General features: G+C 37.9%; 4 protein-coding genes across 5 annotated transcripts; 2 read left to right on the top strand and 2 right to left on the bottom strand.

Moving 5' to 3' along the window:
• Positions 1-52: 52 nt before the first annotated feature.
• On the bottom strand, positions 53-2313 carry LOC117651090 (quinone oxidoreductase-like protein 1). Its single transcript, XM_034394836.1, has 9 exons — positions 2070-2313; positions 1680-1929; positions 1538-1606; positions 1340-1453; positions 1006-1140; positions 804-922; positions 588-704; positions 348-499; positions 53-276 (listed from the first exon to the last, which is right to left on the bottom strand). Exons 1-9 carry the CDS (start codon positions 2148-2150, stop codon positions 180-182), a joined length of 1134 nt encoding a protein of 377 aa, XP_034250727.1. The 5' UTR covers positions 2151-2313; the 3' UTR covers positions 53-179.
• Positions 2314-2498: 185 nt separating this feature from the next.
• Positions 2499-3524, top strand: LOC117651100 (COMM domain-containing protein 3). The gene is made up of 3 exons (XM_034394857.1): positions 2499-2764; positions 2891-3162; positions 3244-3524. The coding sequence occupies exons 1-3, from the start codon at positions 2617-2619 to the stop codon at positions 3427-3429; spliced, it is 606 nt and encodes a 201-aa protein (XP_034250748.1). The 5' UTR covers positions 2499-2616; the 3' UTR covers positions 3430-3524.
• Positions 3525-3756: 232 nt separating this feature from the next.
• Positions 3757-13507, bottom strand: LOC117651072 (putative mediator of RNA polymerase II transcription subunit 26). 2 transcript variants are annotated; one of them, XM_034394805.1, is made up of 4 exons: positions 13090-13507; positions 11234-11371; positions 11103-11147; positions 3757-10978 (listed from the first exon to the last, which is right to left on the bottom strand). In XM_034394805.1, the coding sequence occupies exons 1-4, from the start codon at positions 13240-13242 to the stop codon at positions 7466-7468; spliced, it is 3849 nt and encodes a 1282-aa protein (XP_034250696.1). In that variant the 5' UTR covers positions 13243-13507; the 3' UTR covers positions 3757-7465. The 2 variants fall into 2 exon arrangements, 1 of the variants encoding a protein (XP_034250696.1); XR_004588089.1 differs by lacking the exons at positions 3757-10978; positions 11103-11147 and having other exon boundaries at positions 11235-11371; positions 12995-13232.
• A 212-nt stretch (positions 13508-13719) lies between these two features.
• LOC117651086 (F-box only protein 32) lies at positions 13720-19746 on the top strand. The gene is made up of 9 exons (XM_034394831.1): positions 13720-14133; positions 14547-14615; positions 14727-14854; positions 14934-14983; positions 15238-15424; positions 15512-15684; positions 15830-16203; positions 16312-16535; positions 16613-19746. Exons 1-8 carry the CDS (start codon positions 13904-13906, stop codon positions 16508-16510), a joined length of 1410 nt encoding a protein of 469 aa, XP_034250722.1. The 5' UTR covers positions 13720-13903; the 3' UTR covers positions 16511-16535; positions 16613-19746.
• Positions 19747-19779: the final 33 nt, after the last annotated feature.

The following is a 19779-nucleotide window of genomic DNA, read 5'->3' as shown; positions in this document are numbered from 1 at the left end:
TTTGTTCATTGCACCCTTCATGCCTCAGGAATATCACCAGTAATTCAATCACTTGCTTTTAAGGTCTTTATTACAAACACTAACAGAAACAAAACAAATAAATCTGGTCTGAAATCATGGTTTGAGGTGATCAGTATTCTTTGACAAGGAATGAAGTAGTTTTTTCACATCAACAGAACTTACAAAGTTAGAACCACTTTCCCTACCCGGATTTTTGGCAGGTGCTTTAATGCGTCTTTAACGCCATCAAATGTCACCGTATGATGGATATTAGGTCTAAGAGGAATAAATCACATTAAAGAACAGTACACAGGAAAATGTTAAAATGCCACCAGCATTTTACTTACCGAATAATTCCCGTTCCCACTTTCCTCATGATGTCCATTAGAATGTGCTGATATCGGCCTTGCTGGGCGTGAGATAACATCCAAGCCTGTTCACAAAGGAACCCCACACTGGCACATCTTAAAAATAACAGCTTGGAATTGGGGGGATCCAGCTATCAAAAGAAAAATGATCAAATTAAGTAAAATTACAACAGAATAAAAAATAAAAATAAAAACAAAAATGATAAATAATTAGCAAACCTGGAGATTGGGTTCACATGTCACCCAACGTCCACCGACTGCTAAACAAGAAATTATATCATGTTTGGTTGGACGCACCAAAGGCTCTACCTTTTCTTCCTCAATAATGTTTGAGTCCTGACAACAAAAGTACAGAGAGTATAAATTTTATGTGCTCAGTTATAAGGAAAAATGAAGTTTGTGTTCTTTTATTATTTTGTTGGACACTGCAAATACCATTTGTGTGGGCAGTGATGCAATTGTGTCAATAATTATATTAACACCCAAGTTGCCTGTTTCTGCATTGCAAGCAGCTTTCAGGCTTTGGTTCTTCTCATTCAACTCAACAACCTGCACTGCAATCGAGAAAAATTCCACAATAATACGCTTAATTAAGTAAATTTACAAATTGTAAAAATTGTAAAGAGCAAATACATACACAATGGCACACCCAAACTCTGAATGTAAGTTTTCTCATCATTTGATGAACAACTGGTCATGACTCTGGCGCCCCAATGATGGGCTAATTGAAGCAATGTTGATCCCAAAGATGTGGCACCATTCAGTACCAAAACTAGACATCAAATAAAAAAGAAAGAAGGGAAAAACCATTTAAAATCATTGAGAGCGGAAAATTTATGAGAGGCCAGCAAAGGATACTGGGTGAGTAGAAACGAGCAGGTGGTTTCCACCTCTCAAATAGAACCGAAATAATCCCCACTGTCCTCTTCATAATGTCGCAGTGAGAAATAGCATCACTAGTATCAGCCCACCTGTATCATCAGATCCACCAAGACGGCCCATGTAATGAAGGGCTATGTATGCTTTGACAGCATCCCCTACACAGCCAGCAGCATCGACAAAGCTCACCCCATCTGGTATGTGAACTGAAAAGATTTTTTTGAAACATTAAAACAGATTAAAGCATAAAAGCCCGATTTCATATCTTTAAAACATGTTTGTTCACTCACCCACATCAAATTCTTGTAACACTACAAAATCAGCACAACCTGACTGTCCATAGTCCAGTGGAATAATACCTGAAACAAAATAAAGGTATGTGATTTAATGGTGGGAAACAAAGTCTCTGAGTCTGCTTTGTGTACCACTTACCGACAACATAATCTCCTTTGGCCAGTGTGGTCACGTCTTCGCCCACAGCCTTTACAACTCCAGCTATGTCCTGGCCGGCAGGCAATTTACACGATTTATTAGGATTGCCACCAATCTTGCCAATGGCCTGACATAGCACTTCTGTTGCCGGGTCCTTTCCCACATTTCCACAACAATGAAGCCAGCTTGAAAGACTGCAAGCTTTCACTTGAATGAGAACACTATTCCGCTCTAAATCTGGTAGTTCAGCCTGTCAGATTTTGAATTACATTATATTATATTGCAATGAGTCATAGTGATTAAAAGAGAAATTTGAAACTATGTTAAAGAGATGGAAGAAGAAGGAAAGAAATCAACTGCTACCTCAAAAAAAAAACCAAAGTCTCATACCTGGTCGACTTCAGTGAAATTCAGGTTAGAGCCATTGTTGATCTCCACAAACACTGTTTTGGTTGATTTAAATTTTGTCATTTCGGACTATTTTAATCACATAAGATTCATAGTCTAAGAAAATTACAGTTATTAACCCGCAGGCTCTCTTCACGAGAAGAAATATCAAGGAAATGGAAAGCGACACTGCCTCGGGACAACACCCATGACAACACTCCCCCAAACCGGATTCACATTCCACGCATGCCATCAATGACAGACAATGCTAACAACCTACGTTCATGGAGGGTAGGTGACTTGAAACGTAATTTAAATCCCTAAAACAGAAATACTCTGAAATTTTTTTTTCTTACGAGTATGTTTCAGTACTTCATTCAAAGTTTCTCTCCAGAGATGAAATTAAGGCCATTTTATTGTGTTCTTTTCGTAAAGTAATTTTTCTAATGTTAGCGGTAAGTGGTTAGACAAATGACAAACGGATATCAACAACAACAGCAGACCAGAGCAGACGAACAAGTGTCTTTTAAGGGTCTAGTGCTTCAAGAAAATGGAAACAAGGCTTTGTGCAGATGTTTTGTCAGGACTGAAACGACTGGGTAATTCGACTCTGGTAAACGAGGACTTGTTTTCGAAGTTACTAGTCTGTGGTGTCAATACCATAACCCAATCAAATTCACAGTCGCTGAACTTTTTAAGTACGTTATTCATCAAAAAGTTGCAAAAATATGTGCCTTATTCTCTTCTTAACTCTTCTCTCTCTATAATAAATACCCTTGTGATTTTTTTTTCGTTACACTTCTTTTTACTGATAATGTTGGCAGGTTTAGCAACAGGTTCGTCGAAGGGAGATGTCATGAAAGAGGCTCATTTTTCTCTCCTAGCATTACTGGTTGAGGCTGCTCGCATGGATGTTTCCTCAGATTCATTGCAGTCATTCCTAGAATCAAAAGTAAACTGGCCTGCCAACCGCTGCAAAAAGCTCACCACTGCATTTAACGAAGCTTTACCTCATATTCAAGTTTCGCTTGCAAATGTGGGATTTCATCCTCCTCATGTGGTGGATGTGAAATGGAGCCTTCTCCACAACATTAAGGTACTTAATTGGCATTTCACAATGTCTCTTTCATCAATTTCATGATTTTGCTAACAGATCCATCTTTGGCACTTTGTTCAGTCCAGCAGTAGTGAACATGCAGCCAACACAATTGTTGCAGTGAATTTCAAAACCGAAGGCATGACAAACAGTTCAGAAGATGATGTACAGTTTATGTGCACTTTGCCTGAGCTTCAAGATTTAGTCTCAAAATTAAAAGAGGCATTACGACAGATGGAGCGTGTTGCTCAAATGAGTCATCCGTAATGACTTGTGAAGACAGTCAACAAAACCAATCAATAACAAGTGAACTAAAATTTTCTTTTTTGAAAATAAATCAACTTGCAGCCATGATACTCCAATTAACGAATACATAAATTTAGATTTTGCTACAAACCATTCCTTAATTTCCGCTTCCCAAAACCTTTTCCTGACAAGGCAGTCATTCAGCTGGACTCTATGCCCTGATTTTCTTGCTCTGTATGATGTTACTAACTCAACTAAACTGTGCCACCTACCAATTGTCAGAGGCAACAGCCATGGCATTCACTTCCATAATTAAAATAAGGAAACTAGGGCAATGAAATAAAACAGTTTTCTTGCTGAAACATTTATTCACCTTGGGTAATTTTAAAGACCTGGGCTTCCATTCTGCAGTACTTAACATTAATAATCAGTAAAATAATTGACAGCTTCAAAGAAAAAGACTGCAATACAAATAGTGTAACAAAATCTGGGCAAGAATAAAGATTAACACAGAATCTTCAAAACACAACTTCAAGGAAAACAGATTGAAAAAACAGGGAGGAGACATGGAGGGAGTAAAAATGTCTTAACAAATATACTTCTTGGTGATGTAAAGGTACAGAGGATATAACAAAAAAAAGTAATAATTAAAAACAAATCGTACATTTTATAGCGAAACACTGAATGTGAAATAACAAACAAACATCTTACAATAAACCACCATGCACCATGTGTTTGGGGCAAAGCAAACAGCTAAAGCAATGTTTTGATTCATAGAAATAGACACAAAAATGGCAAGAAAAAACAAAGTTTGTTCAAAAAACAGATTACAAATTACAAAAATTCTGCTGACAAATTGAAGCTGTGAGCAAATTTTACAGAGTTTGGCAGATTATCTTGCTATGTCATATCTTATGTGTTACAACATAAGTAAAGAGGACAAGACTCTCAAAGAGCAATACAAACACAGGGCAAAGAAATAGTCAACAGGGATAAAAATTGCAACATGACTAGGGGTTCACTCCATAACTCTAAGTACGGAACACGCAAGACATAAGATAATGAAGGTTGACATTCAGACATAGCAAGAAAATCTATAAAATACATAGCACAACCTGGAATGACATATGAGGGATGGCTGAACCAAAGAAACAGGGTATCAATATCCAGCATGGGTATACATCACCTAACTTAACTCTTACTGTATATCAGATCAATAGAATCTCACATATAAAAGAAGACAGGAAGCTAACATTATGAGCACCATTTGGTCATATACACACACACAATAAAACAACTTAAAATGAAGAATGTATGTACATGATTTGTACTAAGGCTGTCTTTTCATCTTGTTTGTCTATTTACAAATTGTATGTCAGATCACACAAAGTATTTTATTTACAATTAAAAAAAAAATCCCACAACCATAAACATGAATGTCTTAAGACCTATAATAAAAGGCAATGGTTTATACATCAAGATAGTACGAATAGGCCAATGGACAGCCTTAGTTCTGTTATCAATGGTGAAAGAATTAATTAGTTAATAAAATGAAATTAAAAGGGCCCTATTCCACAAATACATACACATGGAAAATGATATACAATTATACATAAGTATATATATAGCTGAAAAAAGATGATATGAAATTATTCTGCAATGAGAAAGGAACAAACAGGAAAGAAAACATTACACAGAAAAACAAAAAGGCAAGAGGCTCATAAAATTCACAACCATGCTCAAGGAACTACTTTTGTTAACAAAAATATTGAAAATCATATCAAAAGCAAAGACAAGAATCAGACTGAAGAGGCAACACTTATTTTTGAAAGGACCAGACAAAGCTGAGCTAAATGGATCTTGACTGCTGACTTCATCTGGTCCCTTTCTATTAAGTAAAAATAATAAACAAATAACGATTGAGATTTAGTACGAGAATAACAACAAATGTCAGTTCTTCTGGCTAGCTAAATGAGAAGTGATCAAGGCCAATAAATGGATATGAGATTTAGAAAAGTGACAGGGGTAAAAACAATGTCTTTGCATATTACGTATGAGACTTACAACTTACAATACATTAAGTATCAATTTCAGATCACTTTTTCAGGCTGAGAAGTATAATACAGGCATTGTTAAAATATTATTAAAATGCAAAAAAATTAAAAGAAAAAAAAAGGCCCAAGAAGATTTAACAGTAACTCTGAGTGTAAGGTGACATCACAGTTTCCATCAACAATAGGCACACAATTAAAAGGACAGATAACATATGGCCAATTGAATAACCCACATGAAAGCAGACCAAAAAAAGCCAATGCTTCATCAATTTGATCATTCATCCATTTTGTGAATTTGTCATGAACAGCATTGTTATTGCTTCTTAGGCCACATTTATCACACACAAAATTAAACAGAAATGTCTTAAGAACTAAGCAAACCCTCACCAAAAACACTGGCACACATTATTGAACCTCAGTTAACAGACGGTTTCTCCTGCAGAAGACTTAACGAACAAGACTTTCTTACTATGGTAACCACACAACAAAGAATGTAGTGGATTCTTTGAAAATACTTTTTATCATGAAATTTGATCTTGATAAAGATCTTAGTTGATGGCACTCAGAAGACTTTGCATGAACCATACTATGGCTGAACCCTTCCAAAAGAGAACTGAAAATTAGTCAATAAACAAAATGAAAATTCAATTTCAGGATGGGATTACCAAGAAAATGTTTGTGCCATGTAAAACAATGTGGGCAAGAATAAGGGCAGTAAAAGTGCATTTCACCACAACACAGTGCTAAAGGGATGTAAATTCATCAAACAAATGCAAACGAGCACATTTAAAACTTCAAAAAGAAAACAAAAAATTAAGTAGGAAGAGTATTATTTTTGACCGCATTTCTGACTGAGAAAAAGAACAGGTAGTAGTTTCCTAACAAGCAGAAGACAATATCTCCAGTTGACTCACAATCATGACAAGCATGATGAATATAGGCCTCCAAAGTCAACAGAAAAAAGCTTAACTCAAAATTTAAAAAAGAAGGGGTCAAGTGAAATTACAAATCACACTTGCAAAAATAAAAATCAATCAAATACTTCATCAGGTACAGATATTAAGTACATGAAAAATAGGGTGTGCTATTGTTCTGATGTAGCTGCCTTCAAACGTTTATCAAAGAGGAGCATAAAGAACTGAATATAATATTGAGCAATCAACACATACTGAGCAATCAGATGCAACAAATACAAACTTGCACATTTTTTTAAAGGTGTCTCAACCCATTGCGAAAGTGAGAGGCACACCATAAAGTGTCGAATGTTAAATTGTAGAAGCTACAACCAACAATGAGAGCACTTAAACAATTAAACAGATTTACAGAAATAAAAACTTTCCTTTAAACCAGTGGCATCAAGTACAAAAACAATTGAAGAAAAGCACTTTTTGTAAACCATAGAATCACAGCCCCAACAGCCTTTCTTGTATTAATTTGCACCACATAAAACCACACAAAAACTGAGTAACTAAAATGTAAGATTTAACAATGCCTTGTAGATGTAAAAAGTCACAACAAAAGAACTAAAGGCAACTCACCACAGTAAATCAAAAACATGCAGTCTAGTCGACAACTTCGTGTTTTTTATTGCATTTTTTTTTTTGTTTTGTCTTTGTTGCACAAAAAAATTACTGTATTTAAAATTACAGACATTGAGCACTAATACAAGAGGAAAAGTACAGTAGCATTTAACCAGTCCCTTAACATCATAGGTAATTTTCACAAAGACCTTGTGGCTGCTAGGCTCCACACTGCAATCTTCATCACTGCATGGCTACTACACCAGTCTTGTGAGGCAGAATTTCATGGCCCTTTAACACATCACATAAAAAGAAGAAAACACTTGCAAAAACTCAATTTAAACATCACTAATCAGTCAAGATTTTTACTAAGAGAATAAAGCTAAGGGACTGTCCAGAAAAGAAGCAAGAGAACGTACACTTGTCTGAGAACACTGAAATATTATCCTAATTCACAAGTAGCCTTAATCAAGAGTTTACTAATTACTTAAAATCATAGGGCTCCTCTGAAGTTTCGATCCCTTCCTCTTCTCCATCTTCCTCATCAACTTCGTCTTCCTCATCATCTTCCGGTTCAGGTTCATAGAAACGGGCTTTCCCTCCTCTTTTTCTACCAGTGCTTTTAAGTAACCCTTTAACTTGTTCATTTTCTTCCACTTTGGAAGGATCATTCTCTATATCTCTGTCTTTATTTCTTCCTCGGGCAGTTTTTTCTCTCTTTGTCAATGTAAAGTTTCCTGTTGTGGTGTACACCTTGTTGAAGTAAGTATAAGTAAACGGCCCTTGTGTATCTGAGTGGGTTTTAAGATGGTTATACAGGTGAGAATACCCAATGAACGCCATTTTACACAAATTGCACTGGTAAGGCCTTTCACCAGTGTGTGTGCGCATATGGATCTTGAGGTTCATCGAAACAGTAAATGACTTGTTACAAGTAACACATTTGAAAGGTTTGTCCCCAGCATGTGTTTTTACATGACGTTGAAGGTGAGCGCGGGATCTAAATGCTTTGTCACATTGATCACACTTAAAAGGCTTTTCTGTTGTATGAAGTTTTGTATGAATAGCTAATCGAACAGCTGTAACAAAACACTTTCCACAATAAATGCATGCATGTGATTTATCACCATTTTCTGGTTCAACTGCATTTTTTGGTTTTCTACCTCTTCTTTTAGGGGCTGGTGGAATAGGCTTCACAACCAGCTTACTTAAAGGTTCATCATCACTATCTTCACTGTTCCCATTTACATTTAGTTTGCCTGGACTTTGAGAGTCATCAAGGACAATATGGAGAGATTTTTCACTGCCACTTTCAGAATGGACGCTCTCAACATGCGACTTCAGAGCAGCTGTGGAAGGAAATGAGTTGTTACATAAGCTGCATTTCACAGGCCGGTCAGGAGCATGTGTTTTCATGTGATTTGTGAACAAGGTTCTTGAGGCGAAACTGGCTTTGCATACATGACAGGAGTAAGGGTTGTCACCACCCATACAACCTTTGCTTGAACCAGGTGAGGTAGCAAGAAGCATTTCAGGACACGAACCAGAAAGGGCATCATTAATATTGATATTAAGCTCTTCATTCAATCTCGATTTTCCAGAATATCCCATGTTTGGACTGCCTATTCTATCTGCCATCACACCATCTTTCTGACCGAGCAAGTGTGAGTTCATGTCATCACAAAACTTGGTGTTAGCATTCACTTCCATGAGCCTTGAATCTTGTGGAGAGGAGCACTCACTAACAGACTTCTTATTACTGTAGGTAGAGCCAATGCTATTACCAAAACTCAAGTTGGATTCTTCAATAAAATTCATGTTTTGAGGATTGGCTGAAGCATTTGAGACAGAGTCTGGAAAGCAGTTCCCATTATTACTAAAAGGAGGATTTTGCATCATCATACTATTACCAAAGTTCTGGTTAGGTGAAGAGTTGCCAAAGTTCTGACACATATTGTTGAAACCTTGCGCACTGCCACCAATAAATGGTGAATTTGCATTTGTAGTGCCATAGTTAGAATTTACATTACCTCCACAGAAGTTTGGACCACCAAAACGTGCATTGGAATTGGAATTAAAATTTAAATTTGAACGTGGTCCACAGCTACCACTTCCACTGCTTTGAGTACTGTGAGTACTCTGAACACTTTGCACACTCTGCACACTTTGTACACTATTTTCGGGGTCTAAAGGTGAAGGAGCAGACGCAAGTGGTTCAGTCAAACTGGGAGACGCCAGTGGTTCTAGGGGAGATGTCACGACAGTGTTGCTCATGGCAAATTTTTCTAATTCCTCCATAGTTCCTAGTTGAGGAGATCTTGTAGAATAACTGTCTTGCCGTACCACTCTTGACCGCGAACTCCCACCAGTTCCCACACTGCCTGGGCTACGTGTGGGCATAACATTCCACGGGGATGGAGTGTTCCTTGAGTCCATCATTTCACCACCACTTGAATAGTCCTGCTGATGCTGCTGTTGAGCGTACATTCCATAGTGACTTGGGGGTGGAGTGTAAGCGTCATAGTAGCTTGGAACTTGATTTTCACAGGATCTAGACAGCTTGTGCTGTTCTAGATCATTGAATGATCCAAACTGAGAATAACACTTGTCACAATTATAGGAAACATTTGGGTCACAACATCTACTTCGCACATGGTCAGCCAACATCCATGGGTTCATGAATGAAGCAGAACATGAAGAACAGCTGTAAGTACTTTCACTACCACTGCTTGGAGGGGTACCTGGAGTCTCGGGCATGTAGTTCATGTCATACATCCGTCCATCGTAGGTTTGCACTGGTTGCTGCTGCTGCTGCTGTTGTTGCTGCTGCTGTTGCATCATCTGCTGCTGTTGCATGTTTTGTTGAGGGGATTGCTGTTGCATTTGCTGTTGATGCATACCTTGTGGATGTTGCAATGAGACTTGATGTTGCATTGGATGTTGCTGCATATTTCCTTGTTGCTGCATAGCAACTTGTTGCATTGAGTGCTGTTGCATGGAAGCATGCTGTTGCATTGACTGATGATGCTGATGCTGCATGTTCATCTGCTGCTGCATTGACACCTGATGTTGCATTGACACCTGCTGCTGCTGTTGAAGATGATGCATCTGCTGCATTGAGTGGTGCTGTGAAGGCATGGAATGCAATGGTGACATTGGCTGGCCAGAAACTCTAGGTGATCCATGGTTCATTGACTGTTGAGACATATACTGCTGTGGGATTGAACCTTGCTGTGGCATGACGTAAGGACCAGCATGCTGCTGTGAAGGATACGAATTACCACCAGGAGACAGTTGATGCTGAACATGATGTTGAATGCCTTGTGTCTGCATTTGAGATTGCATAGGCTGTTGCTGCTGCTGGATAGCTTGGGTCTGTATTTGAGACTGCAAGGGCTGCTGTTGCATTGCTTGCATTTGAGATGACAAAGGCGACTGCTGCATGGATTGATGTTGAATCGACTGCTGTTGAAGAGGATGTTGCAAACTGTGTTGCGATGTTTGAGGAGAGACAGATTGGATAGGTTGCTGCTGCATGGGTTGCTGCATAGACTGCTGCTGAATTTGAGACATGCCATCTCCTTGATAAACTTGACTCTCTCCATGCGTTTTGATATGAGCTGCCAACCTTGCTTTGTAAGTGAAGGGCTTGTTGCAGTGAGGGCAGTGGTACGGCTTGTTTGAAGGCCCCATTCTGGAATCTTTAGCACTCATATCAATTTCTAAACAAAGTTCTTTTTCACTGACTCTATCTAAGGTCACTTCACTACTCTTCTTGAAACAATCTTGCTGTTTCAATGTTTCATCCAACTCACTTGAGGAAGCTTCACTCACTTCTTTTTCTTGATTGTGAACCTGTGGCAGTTTGGACTCACTGTCACTTGATCCATCCACTTCACCCTCTTGTTCAGGACATGTCTGTATCAAAGCCTCATCATCTGCTGATGTTTGTTGAGCAGATGATTTTAGAGGTTCATCCAGAGACAATGACTTGTCCTGAAAAGTGATAAACATGACATAAGACCTAAACCCCTTAAACAAAGATAAACCAATGTCTTATTTAAAAATAAGAAATAGCCATGCACAAGGCTAGGTAATGTTTAGAAATCATGACTCTTACTGTTGAGGGCTGACAACCTTCACCCAAACTAGGCTGATCCTTGGCCTGGTAAAGAGAAAATTATGACCATTACTTTTAAGAAACAAACAAGAATTTTGACAATAAATGCGTGCAAAAGAGATGGAACTTACTGTGGACTTAATATCATTGCAAAAGGTGTGGAGTGCAGCATCAACTCGTAGACAATTTGACCGAAATTCATAAAATGTATCTACACGATAGATGCAGCGGTGGCAAATATTCACAGGCAATCCATCATTAGCCTTGACCTGAAGAGAAAAAACAAAAGGGAAACCATCAACTGGAGATACTTAATAATAGTGAATTCTTGTCTGCTTGCAACCGAGGTTCCATTTCCTGAACATTGGCAATAAGGCATGGAACTATATAAATCCCTTAACATACCAAAGTGTGATAGAGAACATGCATCAGACTCATGAACATTGGCAGATTATTTAATTATATTAAATAAGGGGAGGGGGGGAGGCAGAACCAAAATTTTTAAGTGCAAAGCGACCGATTCAAACACATGCAACCCTTTCCATGAAGCTCACAGTGATGTTAGCTAGTTTCACATCATTACATAAAAATGATGATAGCATCTTGTTAAGGTAACTACAAAGATGAAGCTCAAAGAGCTCATAAAAAAGTGCAATCCTCAAAGCAAGGGTACTGAACGTTACATAATAATTATTTAGGCCTGACATTGATCCAAAACAAAGGTAAAACAACAAGAAAAGTCACCCAAGTACTGCTGTTGCAACTCACCGACATTTTAACAAGTTACAAGAAAAAGAATTCACACAAAATGCGCTACAGAAGAAATAGAAAATAGGCCCATAAAGGAAAGGTAAAACTTCATTTTTTTTGATTGACAAGTATGGCAAAATTGTTTAGTCAAAAGCAATCATAAACTTAAATGAAATTATGGTTAAGGGTTATTATACACTGCAAATGGATTAAAAAGGAAAAGCTGTGTTAGAAAAGAAACCCAAGCATGAAAAGCCAAATGTTGAAATTTGGAAGCAGTTGTTTAAGCACAGACCTTTATTCCACACTTTTGTCCAACATGCCGAGCATGTAAAGGCAATACGCTTAGCAATTATATGCACCGAATAGAAAGACCTAAGCTGAGGGGGTGGTGATAAAAAACGAAAGAAAGGATCATTTGACAGAGAAAGTATTAATATTTTAAAACCAGAATTACAAATAATGAATGGTGATGGAGAAAAAAAGGTGTAAAGCAACCTTTAATGCAACTTTAGAAAATGAATGAGCCAATTAAAAAGCAAACAGAATAAAAGTGACATCACCAAAATTTCGGCATAAAATTGACAATCAGTTAGAGATTAACTTTACATACACTAACAAGTATGTAGAAACACAATGTTTCTGTCTAAAAAAAGTCTTGAAATGCCCCGAACTAGGTTTAAAAATAAAACTGGTATTCAGAACTTCAAGTTGTTTTCTTTCCTTCCAAGACCAAATAGAATTTAAATTAAGAGAACGTGGGAAGTCACAAGGATACAAAATGATTAAGAGCGTAACCTGACGGTCAGTAAAAATTTTAATAAAATAACTCGGCTTGAATGAAACTGAAGGAAAGCTAGCCGTTTCTGTCAAGCTGCTTGTTCCTACAAGGAGGCACGTCAATCTCTATAAATTTCGATAAAAGGAAAGAGAACAGGGAAGGTCCACCCACAGATGATCAGTTCTGAATCATAACAACACAGAGGCAACAATTTTATACAAATATGTGCTCAGAAGTAATTCAATGACCAAATGTCCTTGGACAGAACCAAACACTACTCAAGAGAAATGTGACCGTTAGAGCTAATTTGTGTATAAATTTTGGATTATAAATACTTGCGTATTGTTTACATAGGTCTTACCTTTACTTATGGGCGTTAAATAATACAAATTGCAGTTTGTAAACGGGTATATCGGGGTGCGAATGCGTAAGCCTACCCTAGCCTAGCCACCTAACCTCAATTGTGGTACAATACAGTATCCTTTCAGGCAGGGATATCTTATGTCCACAGGTTTCTTCACCGAATAAATGCACCATCAATCCATCTTCGGCAAGGCACAGGCGGCACGACTGATTCAATCTACTTAAGTTTTTGTCCGATATGTCCATTTTTCCACATATTCCAATCTAAGCAGCGCGAACTGTGCCGCGGCCGCTGCGCTTTGCCTCCGCCATGACCTCCTGGATCACCGCAAACACAAAACACAAACAAACAACACGGCGCTGTGGGCGAATGTGCAGCCAGCGTCGCCAGCGGATGCCTTGTGCGCATGCAAGGCCCCAGACAAATTCCATTCCCATTCACCGTAACAAAGGGGACGATTGCAGGAAGTCGCGATCCTAATTCTATGAAAATACAGGTTTATTCAAGGCGTTCGTTGTGACGTGATTTGAAATTCCCGCGTAGGAGAAGGAGGTGGCGCGGTTGTTTTGTTTATGACCGCCTCTCGCGCCTACTCGCGCCTACCCCCGCCTTCCCCCTCTCCCACCCCTTCCTGTCCTTTCCTCCAAATCGTCGCTTGTCAGGCCAAGCCAGCCTCCACCTTCCGACACCTTAGCTTTAAGTTTGGTCGTGCTAGTTTCCCTAATTTTCGACGAAAATAGCCGTGGCTACAATTTTGAAGCAGCATCCTTTAAAGCAACAAAGCCCCGAGCCCCGAGGCATGCGCGGTAGGCCCGTCGCATGAGGGGCGTCTGAAGTCTCTGTGTCTATCTCTATCGCACGCAACGCACGCGAGGGAAAAAGAAGGGAAGTCGAGGCGGAGTTTCGATGACAGCCCGAAAACAAGACCACAGGGTAGGGGAAGGTTCAGGACCAGGACGTTCTGCAACGGACTCAACATCGTCGCGACTAAAATTCACAAATATGCCTTTCATTTCGAAAGATTGGCGTTCGCCTGGGGAGGAGTGGGTCAAGACTGAAGAAGGATGGGAGAAAAAGAAAATTCTGGAGTGTGGAAGGCAAATTTTGGGCTGCGCTCCAGGAAATATGGATTCAAGGCAAGTTTCTTGTTTGTTTACCATCACAGCTGATTGTGACTCAATCAATAGCCCACTTTCTCATTTCGTCTCTTGCCAGAGTGGATTTCCCTGAAGGGTTTCACGCGCTCACGCCAATCACTCGAGGCAAATTCCTCGTTTGTTTCCTTTTCAAATGCAGACTGTTGTGCCTTTATTTCTCTATCCTTGTCCTCTACTGTTATTAGTCTTCTTTGTTCTTCATTGAACCCCTTCAATAAGACCCCTCTGAATGAACCCTTTTGTGTTGTCTTTTCTGAGGTATCTGAGAAAAACATAGTTTTCTAAACAAAATATTTTCATTTATGACATTACCTCTTGATTTGCAGAACATGTTGACTGTTTCATGGAACATTTTATGAGTGTACACTGTAAAATTTAAAATTTTGTTATAGATTCAACCCAGCAGGCATTACTGATTTCAGCACTGATGAACCATTCAGTGAAAATATTCCTAAGGGATGGTAAGAATTGGATTTGACATATTGTTTTGAAAAAATTTACATCTTGTTTTATTTTAAAAGTGAAAAATTAGTTAGAAGTTGGTGAGAGGTAATTACTTGTCTGTTTTTCAGGTGTTCAAGCAGCCTAGATGAAGATGATAAGGAAAACATGCAAGTTGAAGAGCAGGGAACAGCTGTTTTTATGGATGGCAACAATCGTGTTGATCTGAAAGTTGTTGTCAATAGAACAAACAGTCAAGGTAGCAGCATACCCAACTACCCAAATTGGAAGAATCTTCCTTCAGCTTAAATTTTTAAGTGACTAATTTTTAATTGCAGATGGCACAATCCAACCTCACTGCCACATAACTGTCAAATGCACTAGAGAGGTGAGATTATTTTTACCCTCTTCCCACAGTTTTGAGTGGTCAAAAGGCAAATCTGACACTATTTACTATGAATTTTATGTTGGAGTTGAAAGTTGAATCAAATGCTGTGTTGACAGTCCATCAAAGACTGAGTTAATAATTTAAGCAATTCTTTATCAACATGCTCTTTTCCCCTTTTCAATTTAATTATTTTTTTTCCTGAGAAGAATGAAATTGAATAAAATGACTAATTTTGTGCATCTTTTCCAAAACAGATTGCAGGGTTTAATGGGCTCAGTGATGCTCTAAAAAGACTTGACTTTCGGTCAGCAGTGCATGATGGAAGACGTTTTCATTACATTTGCAAACTACTGGATCTGCTCATCACCCAGAAACTGAGCATGCTCTCTGGTTGTGCTCAGAAAGTGTTATTTGCAATGTTGGAGGAGGTTGCTTATCAGGGTAATTACTTTTCTTAGTGCTCTTCTGTGCATAAAATATTCTTTTGTCGAAAGCAATAAAAAATGCTTCATCATGTTTTATTTTTAGTTTCAGCCAGTCAGCAAAATATGCACATGTTGAGAAAACTCTTGACAGAGTTGCGGGCCATGATTGATTGTGCCTGTTGGGGTCATCCTCTTGGGAGCACTCGCCTGTGGGAACAGCATTTGCAATCCATCGACCGTATTCTGTCAATTGCCAACACCATAGAAATCAGAGAGGTGAGCTATTGTTGATTGAATGATGATTGTTTTTAATTGATGCAAGCTTTACCAGTAAAAATAATATGGTCATATGTGATGATTTGATGACAGTGGTGCTTTAACCACTTCAGTTGTATAATCTGGTGATTTGCTTTTTTTCCAGCCACATGATGACATGTACCCCAAACTTCAAAATTTGCCTGAAGAATGTGTCAGAGAAATATTACTGAGACTAGCAGATCATAAAGATCTTGAAAATAGCAGTAAAGCGTACTCTGTCATGCAGAGTCTTAGCAGTGAGCAACGTATTTGGCGGGAGCTGTGCTCTTTCCACTTTACAGATGTACAAATCAACTGTGTTCTAGAAAAAATTCGGAAGCAGGATAAGCAACTCCTAGAAAAGCAGCAACAGCACTTGGCTCTTAGAGCCAGAGAAAACCAAGATGAATCAACTATTTCTACCAAAGATGGCACACTTCTGGAGATAGAAACTGGAGACTGTGCAGACTGGAAAAAGGTCTACCACAAACTCCGGAAGTAAGTTGGACAAATGTTCTGATTGTCCCCTGAAGGCTAAGCAGCATTCCAGCTCCTTTGAAAAAAACAAAAACAAAAAACATGGTTACATTTTTATGTTTCTTTTAGATCTTACGGTTTGAGAGAAGACTACCCAGAAATGATACAGCTGTGTCGCAATTGTTGCTGCCTCTTCTGGAAGTCGATTGGGCACCCCTGCATTGCTGATCAGGACCCTAGTTTCCAAGAGAAATTAGAGGCAGTTGACAAAAGCTCACTCCATGTTCCTGTACCACCTCATGCTTTCCTCAAGTTCTTTTCCCTGTGATTCTGCTTGATTAGTGATGTTTTGGGTAAGTATTGCATCCCTTCTCAGTACTTTCATGTTAAAGATTTTTCAAGCATTTTCTCATTTTAATTTTTGTTGCAGCAATCCCGGCTAGTCCTCCACCAAAAAGAAGAAAACTTCTTTACTGTCCAGCTCCAAAATAAAGAAGATATGTTCTTAATTTGTGGCAGGCATTTTTGTTTTCTGACTGTTTGTTCACAGAGCAAAGGACAGAGCTGCTGTTAGCGCTGTCACAGAAATTATGAACCTGACCGCACAGCTGTCATCACTTTACAGTTTAAGTGTGATATTCAGAAAACTCAGCCCCAGCAGCTGTCAATTGTGATATTGTGTGTGGAATGCCATTGTGGTGATCTTGTTTAGAGTTGGTCTATCTATGACTACTGCCCATCTGCCCTCATTTATATGTGCTATTTACTTGCCTCTTACTTCATTATTTAATGATTGAGAATTTGTGCTTTAGCGCATCTTTAAATTATTTGTCACTCTTTGTTAAAAATCAATTTTTCAAATTACTCTTTTCCAAGTTGATAATTTTACTTGCCACCAACTATAAAATTATCTTCTTGATCACCAAGTATACTTGCATTCTCTTCTACCTCACTCATCGGAAGATGTGGAATGAGTTTAGTCATGCTAGCAGCTGGATAGTTTCAATGTCTCTATCAAATACAAATAATTTTTAACAAATGTAAAAAATGCAAGAGTTATTGCTAAATGATATCATAATCAATATTTCACATTTTTGTGAAGCAGTTCATCTCTAAGAGGACTGCACTATGTTAATAAGAAGCTGTTGAAAAGTGATTTCTAGATAGTTATACAAATGTTCACCGATTTCTTTCTTTCAGGAAGAGCAATTAATTTCCTGATCATTCTGCATATGGGAAACATTTTGCTGAAGTGCTCGATCTTTTACCCCACTACGTTTTGGTATTGGGTGGTGGTGGAATGTTGTTGTAGTCATTTCCTTTGTATTCAATATTATTTGTGCAGATAATGCACTTGACTTTATGCACTGGAAATATTTTCATTATGAGTTCATAGTGTGTAAAGGCAACAGAGATAATGACAAGTGATCAATGTGTTGTGGCACTAGTTTGTCTTAAGGTGTCCTCGTTCTTTAATATTGTTGCATCATGTTGAACAAGGATTGTGCTCACCATGATGTAATTTAGTGACATGGTTCATCCCTAAACATGCAACACACACTAGATGAAAAGCCTGTGTCATCCTCATTTGACAAACTTTGAGCAATGTTTTCAAGTGTGCAGATTAAATTCTGAGAAAATTGGTGTTTTTGGGTGCTATAATTCCTCAACTAAAACACCTTTCTTTGTTGTATAGTGGTGAATTATGCAATTTGAGAACGAGTCTTCATTTCTTAATATCAAATAATATTGCTTCTTGCTTTAATTAAGGTGCTATCCCTATCTTTTGTGTCAAACCAAGAATTAAAATAGGATTTGCATTAGTTACTCTGAATCTCCTTACAGTAAGAATTTTAGACTTGGTTCAAAAGAAATTATCTGTGTTACTCTCTTTTCAGATATCTTTCCATTTGTTACATCAACTAATCGGTGATCTATTTGGTATTTGGTTTTGTTGTGATTGATATATATGTAAAATGGTGTTTAAGGCAGGCAGACAAAACAATGTTCTGTGATTTCACACCCTGTGATAGGGGATTTCTTTAGAAAAGTTATTTTATAAGTAATTCACTGTTCTCCATGGTTTTTCAATTGGTTGAAATTAATTCACGAATACTCAACAAAATGTGATGAAAAGTTGGGAAGATATTAAAATGACTATATTTTATGTTGGGGGCATATGTCTGCATATTCTGTGCATTTCTACTTAACAGGTTTAAAGAAATGTTCAGGATATGCAGTTTTCTGTTTAGGTCTTATTATATGTTAAGAAAAAAAGGATGTCAAATAGTCAATCTGCAATCCTTTATCCCCAAAGAAGAAAGTATTAGACAACTGTTAAGCTCAAAAAGTCTTTTATTGTGCCTATATCAGACACTGCCCGATTCTTTATCTTCTTCCTGTCCATTTTTGCTTTCCTTTTTTTCTGAAAGCAACCTAGGTTTCTGATAACCATGTTACATGTGTCGTATGTTGCTTATTTTATTAAAAGAAAATTAAAACAAGATTTTACGGAGGTGCTGGTTTGTATTGGAGGCAACTTTTGTTGAGAGCTGAGCACCAACTCAATACTCATAGGAATTGGTCATAAATACAAAAATGTGGAGATATGTTTGAAGTGTTTGACTCCCTTACTTGTCAAAGATTTCTTGCAAGAACCAAAAACCCAACTGAGAATGAAGTGCTTTCAAAATGTATTTTATTAGAATTGAAAATATATTGAACTTTTTAGCGAGTTTCCTTTTTAGGGAGTTTCTCATAGAATATTTTAAGATTATCGTGGTAGTATGTGCTTGTCCACAGGTTGATTATAGTAGCTGTCATGTGCATTGCTGTGTGCAGAGTGTTTTCAAATTTACTGTGAGTTAGAAATTTGGTTCACCTATTTTTGGTGATGGTTCCTACACTCAGTAGGAAGATGTGTCTTTGGTGGAGATTTTTTAAAAACTGTAGTAACGTGAGCACTGCCTCTCATGACCAAGAAAAAGCAGATTTTTGCTTTACTGCTTTTACAGCATTTAAGTGATTCTTTTCTTCAAATTTGCAAGTTTGCTGGAAATTTGCAGTTTTCCTGGCTGCTCATTCACTTGTCCATTGTTCTACCATTCTACTGTGCCTATAGATCATGAATGGGCCCATTGTCCGAGAGCTGCGATTTCTCAAAACATCTCATCTCACTGCCGTGTTCTTAAGTGGTTTCACGTCTTTACAACTTGGGAAAGGAGTAAGAAATTTATACTGTTAGGATACCCATCTTTCTTCATCTGCAACTCAGAGCTAATTATTTAAGTGGATTACATGTCCTGACTTAAGCTTCTAGCAGCATAGCATACTTGGTATGGCAAGTAGTCCCCTCAAGGCTCCTTCTGATTTAAAACCCTTATGAAGTAAGCCAGTAGATATTTTAAATCCTTTAGGAAACAGCTTTGGCTTAGACTTAATGAATTACCAATAACTTATGATCAAGTATAAGTTTCTCTTTGTTTGATTTCTGTTGTGTTGACTAAGTGTTTGTTGTGTGTTACTTGCAGCTATGATTATTGTCAATAAAGTTTTAAAAAAATGTTTGGTTTGTAAAGATTTAAAGACACTGAACAG

This window comes from Thrips palmi, unplaced genomic scaffold (assembly GCF_012932325.1).
Source record: "Thrips palmi isolate BJ-2018 unplaced genomic scaffold, TpBJ-2018v1 HiC_scaffold_5, whole genome shotgun sequence".
Lineage (NCBI taxonomy): Eukaryota > Metazoa > Arthropoda > Insecta > Thysanoptera > Thripidae > Thrips > Thrips palmi.
The sequence above is the reverse complement of the archived record's forward strand: the minus strand, read 5'-3'. Positions and strand labels throughout refer to the sequence as shown.

What these genes read in the sequence shown, in the direction of transcription:
- LOC117651086 (XM_034394831.1), top strand. Translation starts at nt 13,904, where the DNA reads ATGACAGCCCGAAAACAAGACCACAGGGTAGGGGAAGGTTCAGGACCA. An exon ending in CAATAGAACAAACAGTCAAG is followed by an intron (nt 14,855 to 14,933) that starts GTAGCAGCATAC and finishes TTTTAATTGCAG; the next exon opens with ATGGCACAATCCAACCTCAC. An exon ending in GTCTACCACAAACTCCGGAA is followed by an intron (nt 16,204 to 16,311) that starts GTAAGTTGGACA and finishes TGTTTCTTTTAG; the next exon opens with ATCTTACGGTTTGAGAGAAG.
- LOC117651090 (XM_034394836.1), bottom strand. Translation starts at nt 2,150, where the DNA reads ATGACAAAATTTAAATCAACCAAAACAGTGTTTGTGGAGATCAACAAT. An exon ending in TGGTGGATCTGATGATACAG is followed by an intron (nt 1,141 to 1,339) that starts GTGGGCTGATAC and finishes TTTGATGTCTAG; the next exon opens with TTTTGGTACTGAATGGTGCC. An exon ending in CATGTGAACCCAATCTCCAG is followed by an intron (nt 500 to 587) that starts GTTTGCTAATTA and finishes TTCTTTTGATAG; the next exon opens with CTGGATCCCCCCAATTCCAA.
- LOC117651072 (XM_034394805.1), bottom strand. Translation starts at nt 13,242, where the DNA reads ATGGACATATCGGACAAAAACTTAAGTAGATTGAATCAGTCGTGCCGC. An exon ending in TGTATTGTACCACAATTGAG is followed by an intron (nt 11,372 to 13,089) that starts GTTAGGTGGCTA and finishes TTTTCTCTTCAG; the next exon opens with GTCAAGGCTAATGATGGATT. An exon ending in GCAATGATATTAAGTCCACA is followed by an intron (nt 11,148 to 11,233) that starts GTAAGTTCCATC and finishes TCTCTTTACCAG; the next exon opens with GCCAAGGATCAGCCTAGTTT.
- LOC117651100 (XM_034394857.1), top strand. Translation starts at nt 2,617, where the DNA reads ATGGAAACAAGGCTTTGTGCAGATGTTTTGTCAGGACTGAAACGACTG. An exon ending in ACAGTCGCTGAACTTTTTAA is followed by an intron (nt 2,765 to 2,890) that starts GTACGTTATTCA and finishes TAATGTTGGCAG; the next exon opens with GTTTAGCAACAGGTTCGTCG. An exon ending in GCCTTCTCCACAACATTAAG is followed by an intron (nt 3,163 to 3,243) that starts GTACTTAATTGG and finishes CACTTTGTTCAG; the next exon opens with TCCAGCAGTAGTGAACATGC.